The sequence below is a fragment of the Ananas comosus genome, linkage group 17 (assembly GCF_001540865.1).
Source record: "Ananas comosus cultivar F153 linkage group 17, ASM154086v1, whole genome shotgun sequence".
NCBI lineage: Eukaryota > Viridiplantae > Streptophyta > Magnoliopsida > Poales > Bromeliaceae > Ananas > Ananas comosus.
In genome coordinates this window covers 10,966,963-10,975,829 of record NC_033637.1, presented here as the reverse complement: position 1 = coordinate 10,975,829, position 8,867 = coordinate 10,966,963, and the positions used below count along the sequence as shown (strand labels likewise).

Here is an 8,867-nt window from a genome sequence, read left to right as displayed (position 1 = left end):
TCCCTAGTTATTAATGAGATGAAGTTTCGTGTTAAAAATAAAAAATATTAATAGAGAAATTTCGGTTTTTTTTTTTTTATTAATGATGCTTCCGAGAACATGAAAGAGAAATGGTCGAGCCCCGGTGATATTAAAATGAACACCTGATTTAATAATAAAAAAGTATTAAATATGATCTGAAGTATTTGAATATTGTAAATCAAATTTTTATAACTTTTAAATTAAAAGTATTTTCTAAATCATCAACTCAACAAAAAAAATTAATGGTCAAAACTAAACAATCTTCTAAGAAGAGAGAATAAGAACTTTAAATTTAAGATTTAGTTAAAAAAAATACTATCCAAAATTCAATCGATTTGAATTATTTTACACCATTAAATAAAAAAATACTTCATATAGACGATTAAAATTGTCACTTTTAAGGCCACATGATTTTCTTAGTGGATAGAATCGAAAAATTATAAAAATTTAATATATAAAAAGTTCAAATATTATAAATCATGCTTAACGATATTGATCGCTAAAAACAAATTTCCAAATATCAAAAATGAGGCTAACATTTAAAGGGCCAATTTTGATATGAAGGATAGATACAATGCATCTTGGAGAAGCTATATTTACTACTACATATTAATTTGTTACCTAAAGTATAGTATTTAATTATTTAATTAATTAGGAAAGGAAAACATATGCATGTAATAGCTATTAATAACATTAAATATAAGATAGGAAAAATATAAACATGTAAAACTGAAGCAATTATTCTTGGGCAATAATTAGACAGTTTTTTTCTCTTTATAATTAATGCCTTAAATATTTCACTATTAAAATGTTTATAGGGGATATAAATGAAATTAAAGAGTAATTAAGAGGTGAGTATTAATAGAGTTGTAACTATTAAGAACATTAAATGTAAGAATAAAGGAGAATGAAATGAAAATAAATGAAATTTAGTGCTATTTCATAAAAAAAAATTTAAAAATAAAATAAAAGAAATCTCATCTTCAACATTAGTTGGTGGCTAAAATGCAGATAAACCCCTTAAAGATATGGTGGTTTACTTCCTCAATATTGAAAACCTAGTCATTGTATTGTATTGTTATTGCTTAATCCTTTTTCTTAATTTTATTATCCATAAAATAAAGCTAAAATATAATTTTAAATATGTATCAATCATATGCATTGTGGTGGAAAAATTGTATCCTCTTTGTCAAACCATAAAATTTTTTTAAAAAACCAATAGCTGGTATTTTTTTTTTATTTTTTAACATTTTATGAATGCGAAATTTATTAAAGAGACTGAGGCAAAAAAGAGCACAAAGATTTAAATTGAAGCAAAATGAGAATATTTTCATTATGGAAATAAAAATTAAGAACTCGATTACGGTTTTGATAATGGCTTTTGCTCGAATATGAACTCCAATAAAATCTGAAACTAAGATCATATAATAATTATATATATAATATATATAGGCTAAATTATAGAAAATTGTTCTGTAAATATCAGCTTTTTTTACTTTCTCTTTCTAACTTTTAAAAATCTATATTTTATTTTCTTAAAATTTCAAAAATATTTTCATAGTGTACAGCGTTAACGGTGACCAAATTACCTTTATTTCTTTTATAAAAAAATAATATTTTAATATATTTTTGTTATTTTGAAGGATATTTTTAGTATAGATAATAAGAAATTGACGGAATAGTGATTGAAAATTAAGAAAGAAAAGTGAAAAAGCAGATATTTATAAGAAAATTTTCTATAATTTAGTCGAATATATATAATATATAATTGTTTAGATATTTATTTATATGACTAATTTAGTTTATATTTAATATATTAGATAGTCAGGTTCGATATTTTTCTCTGGATAAGGGAAATTAGATTTTTTTAAAAAAATTATTTTAGTAGCGCAATTTCGATTTGAGTTTTTATGTGTGGATCTGTTTGGGTACGATTCAAATTTTAATTTTTTATTCAGATACGGTTTTGGATTTTAAAAAAATTATTCGAAAACGATCTACATGTCGTGTATCTGGAATCAAGTTAGATTTACTGTGAGATGTGTGATATTAAAAATTCATAAAATCTGGATTATTAATGCGTGGCATCTAAGTAATTCCAAAAAATATAAAATTGTATGGAGACCCCCACAACTATGGGCCATTTCAAACGAGACCCCTTACCTTTATTTATTTATTTATTTGATTGAGGGCCTCTCAATTTCTAATTTTTTTTTTAAAAAAAAGTTTAAGCTTGTTTACTAAGCCACATTCCAAAATATATATATATATATATACTTTTGAAACTAATATTTCTTTTGCTTAAAATATAAAATTATAAAATTTAATACATAGGTTCTAGATATTATAATTCAGTTGGATTTAAAATAAACAGTCTATAATGGATTGGATTTGTAAAATAGTTTATACGGGAAATAGTTCCGAACTATAGGTGAAATTTTATAAAATAATCATTTTTTTATTTTTAAATTTATTCTTTTTTGTAATTTATTACTACTACTTAATCACAGTATCTAGAAAGTAAAAGTACGAATAAATTTAATTTGTAAAAATTAAATAATTAAAGTTTACGTTTGTCCGTTCAATAAATATATTCCCAAAAGAGCACGAAAATCAAAAGACAATTTATAATGTATTAAATATGTATTGCTGATACGGCGTTTCAACTAATAAAATTGAATTGATGTAATGAAAAAATATTTTTATTATATTTTTCTCATAAAAAAAAATATGATTGATTTCGTGGTGCCTACCGCAGCGTCCGCATGGGACACGCTCTCGCACAAGTGACGCGCTCCACCTCTATCGGATCCGCTACAATTCCCGAACGGGCGTACATACTACAACCGCCAATAGACAAGCGCCACGATATCATCGTTTTTCACAAAGCCTGCCACGTGTCACCTCGTCATCCGACCCAACTGGCACTCTACATCCGACCCAAACGACCAAACCAGCTGGGCAGTTGCCACGTGGCAACCAGTCCGAGGTAACGCTCGTCGCAATGCAACGTGGCACTCAACCGTTGCCATATAAATAGCACCTAGCATTGGTGCAAAAAAAGGGAGAAAAATTAAAGCAAAAAAAAAAGAAAGAAAAACACTTGTGTGATCATAACACTAAACACAAGTAAACATGGGTGTGTTGAACTACTCTGTTTCCTCTGCTTCTTTGTTCCTCTTTTTCGTCTTCGCGACAATTCCGAGCCCTCTCTTCGCTCAGATTTTTAAGGAATTGAGCCATCACCACCACCACCACCGCCACCGCGGAGGTGTGCACGTGGCGCTGCCGGAGTCGGATGTTGAATTGCTCGAATTCCCGTTGAACTTGGAGTACCTGGAGGCGGAGTTCTTCCTCTGGGGCGCCCTCGGCCACGGCCTCGATGTGGTGGCGCCCAACCTCACCGAAGGCGGCCCCTCACCCGTCGGGGCCAGGAAGGCCGCCCTCGACCCCCTCATTCTTGACGTCGTCACTCAGTTTGCGTACCAAGAAGTCGGCCATATCAGGTTAATTTCATTCGTTCTTTTATACTATTCTTTCTTCTGTGTAGAAAATGATTTAGAAATCGCCTTGATATATGTTCTTCTTCATAAACATTATGCCGCATTTGTATCCTAGGCTTAACTTTGCGCACGTACTTTTGTGCAGAGCAATAAAGAAGAGGGTGAAGGGGTTTCCGCGACCGTTGCTGGACCTGAGTGCGACCAACTTCGCCAAGACGGTGAACAATGCGCTCAACCGCGAGCTCAACCCGCCGTTCGATCCCTACGCCAATGGGCTCAACTTCCTGCTCGCCTCCTATCTTATCCCCTATGTCGGGCTCACCGGTTACGTCGGAGCGAACCCGAAGCTCAAGAGTGCTCGCGCCAAGAGGGTAATTTCTTTGCGCTCATCATATTCCAAGTAGAAATACATTTTTTAATTTCATTCCGATCCAAACGAGAAGGGAGGGTGTGAAGCGTCGAATTGAAAGATAGGACTGTTCACACCACTTGCCCTTTTTAAATGAGATGATTCAATGCATCTGTTCAGTAATATTTTTTCATTCTTCTGCATATAAACGTTACTCATTAGTAATCGTATAACCATTTATGGATCTGACAATCGATTAAACTAGTGGTTGAGATGAGCTCTGCCTTTAGATAAATTCACCAGTTGAATCAGTGCATAAAATTTTTCTGTACACAATAGCCACAAAAAATCTAGACCCTTCGATCTTTAGGCATGAACCATGTGACACAAGAACATGAATTCTGTTTCACTCCACAAGGGTTAACTAATAAGCACGAAACTTGCGCGTGTTACCAAAGTCCACTTTCATTAATGAAATAAAATGTTTAGAAGAAAACAATATTTAGTATGGTAAATGCCAAGAGAGTGATGATAACCGTGGCATCTCACACTTTCTGCGTGTGACGCTTCGAAGGGTTTGGATAATTAACTTTATTTCAAGTGAAAGACGCACTGACAAATTATTTTTATATACGCAGCTTGTCGCAGGATTACTGGCGGTAGAGTCGGCCCAAGACGCGGTGATCCGGACGCTGCTGTACGAGCGCTTGCTGACGAAAGTGTATCCGTACGACTTCACCGTTGCGGAGTTCACGAATCGCGCCTCTCATCTACGGAACAAGTTGGGCAAGTCGGGGGTGAAGGACGAGGGGCTCGTCGTGCCGCCCGTCCTGGGGGCGGAGGGCAAGATCCAGGGGAACATCATTGCCGGCGATAGGTACTCGACTGCCTACGACCGGACCCCCGAGGATATTCTCAGGATTGTGTACGCCAGCGGAAACGCCAGCGTGCCGGGCGGATTTTATCCAAACGGCGCGCGCGGCCAGATCGCCGAGTCTTACATAAAAAGAGCTTAGATGCATCTGCAGTTGTATGCTGGGGGGTTTTATATAGTACATGCATACTTGAATTCTGGTAATAATAGTGGAGCCCATGATTTTTTTTTTTCTTTTTTCCTTTTTTGGGTGCAGAGTTATGGAGTCCAAGGTCTTAGGTAGGTGCGTTGGATTTTGTTTTCTTTTTTTTTTTTTTGTTTTCTTTTTTTGATCATGGAGTGTTGAAGTGAAGTGGTAATAATGTATGTGGCCGGGCTCTGTTTGTGAGCTTAGTTGTGAGCTTAGTTGAGGGGTACTTAAATGCAATCTTTTTCCTTTTTTAGCAAAATTTGTGATGTTCATTAATTATCTTGAGCTGGTGAAAAGGATCTGGCTAGAATGGTAGCTTATGCACTAACAAAAGTTTTTATGAAAAACATTTTATAAATGAAAAGCTGAAGATCTGTTTTTCAATTCGGAAAATAAAACATTTTAGTTCTAAATTGAAAATATCAAAAAAAAAAATAAAAAATTTAAAAAAATAGTTCAGAAACTCTAGTTGGCTTAAATAGGGTGAGACAAGGTTTTGGGCTTATGTGGGCCGGATATATATATATAGGCTATGGCTACTATACTATTATGAGTATTAGAGCCCTCGTACTCATAACTTGTTTTCAATAATGGAGTTTCTGAATCGACGATCCACTCCGTTAAATATGATCTAGAGTATTTGAAACTTCTAGAAATTTAAATATGATCTAAAGTATTCGAAACTTCTAGAAAATAAATTTCGTAAATTTTCAAAATCATAATAAAATCCATCAAGTTGGCATAAAATGAACGGTGAAAATCGAACGATATTCTAAAAAAGGATGATCGGATCCTTCAATTCAAGATCGGAGTTATTGATCTTTATCTATGTAGTGAATAGAATTTTCTATCAAAAATTTAACAAATTTCGATTCTTTTACACCATTAAACTAGCAAGTATCCCATATCAGCCGTTAAAAATTGTCAATTTTGTAACTTCTTGATCGTAAGGTAAATGATGTCGAAAAATTATAAAATTTTATTTCTAAAAATTTTAAATGCTGTAAATAATGTTTAATGATATGGATCGTCAATTCAGAAGCTCTATTATTGAAAACGATAACGTTTAATGATATGGATCGTCAATTCAGAAGCTCTATCATCGAAAACGATTTATGAGTACGAGAGCGATTGTACTCATAATAGTATAGTAGCCGGATCCTATATATATATATATATATATATATATAGAGCAGGGCTGCTGTGCTCTCAGGAGTACGGAGGCCTCCGTGCTCCTGAGCCGTTTTCGATGATGGAGTTTTCGAATCGACGATCAGCTCCGTTAAACTTGATCTAGCGTATTTAAAGTTTCTAGAAAATAATTTTTGCGATTTTTCGATATTATTTACCTAGCAATCGAAATGATTCAAAATCAATAATTTTTAACGGCTGAAAATAAAAATCCTATAAAAAGTGGGTGATATAGCACTAAAATTTCGATCAGAAATATAGGTCTTGTTGTGTAGATTAGTATAAGATTTTCTATCAAAATTTCATCTGATTGAATCTTCTACACCGTTAAACTTGAAAACGGCAGATATCAACCTTTAAAAATTATAGATTTTGAATCCTTTCGATCACTAGGTAAATGATATTGAAAAATCGCAAAAATTATTTTCTAGAAACTTCAAATGCGCTAGATCAAGTCTAACGGAGCGATCGTCGATTCGAAATTCATCATCATCGAAAACGGCTCAGGAGCACGGAGGCTCTCGCTCTCTGAGAGCACAGCAGCCCTGCTATATATATTATATATAATATATATATATATATATATATATATATATAATATATATATATATATACTAATATATATATATGGAATAACGAATCATTCAAAAATATTTGATTCATTATTATTGAATGAAAATGGGAATGGCAATTTAAAATTGTTTGAGAGAGAATTTTGATTAAAAGAGAGGAAAGTGACGAAGAAGGAAGAGAAGGTGGATGTTGGTGAAAGAGAATTTTGAATAGTTTATTTTGGAATAAGCTAATCCAGAATTCAAAATCAGATTGGATTATAAATAGATTTGGCCATTTCCATTCCAGAGTGGAATGGGAATAGGAATGCGATTCCCATAAAACAAACGGCAACTATGAATTTCATTTCGATTCCATAGTCTAAAATAGGTGAAACAAATATGCCCTAAATGTTGAGTTTGACTGCTATACTCTTATTAGTATGATCGCCCTTGCACTCATAAGTCGTTTTCAATAATAGAAGTTTCGAATCGATGATCCATACCATTAAACATTATTTAGAGTATTTAAAACTTCTAAAAATAAAATTTTATGATTTTTCGACATCGTTTATCTTACAATCAAAAGGTCACAAAATTAACAATTTTTAATAGCCGGTATGAAATACTTGCTAGTTTAACGGTGTAAAAGAATTGAAATAAGCTGAATTTTTTATGAAAAATTTTATTAACTATCTAGATAAAGATTAGCAACTCCGATCTTAAATTGAAGGATTTGATTATCCATTTTTAGGACGTCGTTCGAATTTAACTGTTTATTTTATGCATGTTTGATAGACGTTATTAAGTTTTTGAAAAATTTTGAAATTTATTTTCTAAAAGTTCCAAATATTTTATATTATATTTAATAGAGTGGATCGTCGATTCAAAAGCTCCATCATCAAAAATAATTTATAACTACGAAGGGCTCTATACTCATAAGAGTATAGTAGCCCTATTATTTAAATGCTTAGATTAGAATTAGTGGAATCTCCAATTTTCCAGAACAAAAAGTTTATATGTTTTTTTTTTTTTTTTTTGAGAGATAGGTAGCATGCTATCCGCTTCGTTTATTTCATTTAGAAATAAACTTAGCTGAAAGTTTGAATCAATTAGGATTCGAACTTGGGTCTCAGGTACCAACCACCAAGCCCTTTGCCACTTACTCTAGAGACAATCGGTAAAAAAATTTATATGTTATTTGAACACTATAAACTTAGCTGAAAAAGTTTATATGTTATTTGAACACTCTAAGCTTAGCTACATTTTCTTACCAATGTGTAGTATCCTTATACTTATATATATATATATATATGATTATATTGTATGGATGTCACGTTGCCTTTGCATGCATGGCATGCTTATCCATTTCCTTAATTAAGAGATGCACCCGCACCTCCTTAATTAATTTTTCCTTCCTCTCTTTTCTCTGGAGCCGTACGCAAGGACGAGGAGAACCCGGTTGAAGCTTGGAGCAACGTTGACGTCGCGTCGCGGAGCCGTTCGAGCACGCGCGTGTTACCGTAGCATCGCGAGGAGGCCGGGCGAGGGTGTGATTCTGTCGTTCTCGACGTCTCGCCGTTGTCGGACCCGCTTTCGAGGTGGGTTTATCATCGAATTTCTACTCCTATAGCCTTGTTAGTCAACATGTATAGTTAGAATATCTGCGTTGGTACTGTTTAGCTCAGATTCATGTTTATGCATTGTTCTAGGCCTATATATTGAATTGGAAGCATGTTACTGTTTGTTATTAATTATACATGTTGGACTTGGATAAAACATAGGAGAAAACCAGTGTTCGGAACCTGTCATATATTAAACTACCTGATTTAGCCTTAGGGGCCGTTGTACTTTTTATACTGTTGCAGTATCCTCATAGTGAGTATTCCAGATAGTTCAGATTTCAGTTACGCTCGTGCTGGGATGCCGAGCCGATTTTTACAGTAGTGTTTACAGTGTTCCGGACTAGTGGGTGCCGTAGTGGTTGACGGCTAGGGGTGGAAACGAGTCGAGCTCGAGCGAGCTTACCTCGGCTCAAATTCGGCTTGAAATTAATTTCGAGCCTAAATTTAAGCTCAAGCTTGGATTGAAATTAATTCGAGCTGAGCTCGAGCGAGCTAATTTCGAGTCAAGCGAGCTCGAGCCCTAAACGAGCCGCTTGAAATTCTCAACATCATACGATCAATAG

The 8,867-nt window shown here is 33.8% G+C and overlaps 1 protein-coding gene across 1 annotated transcript; it reads left to right on the top strand.

The window, feature by feature from the left end:
- On the top strand, positions 3,096-5,152 carry LOC109723429 (desiccation-related protein PCC13-62-like). Its single transcript, XM_020251783.1, has 3 exons — positions 3,096-3,527; positions 3,670-3,895; positions 4,512-5,152. The coding sequence occupies exons 1-3, from the start codon at positions 3,157-3,159 to the stop codon at positions 4,887-4,889; spliced, it is 975 nt and encodes a 324-aa protein (XP_020107372.1). The 5' UTR covers positions 3,096-3,156; the 3' UTR covers positions 4,890-5,152.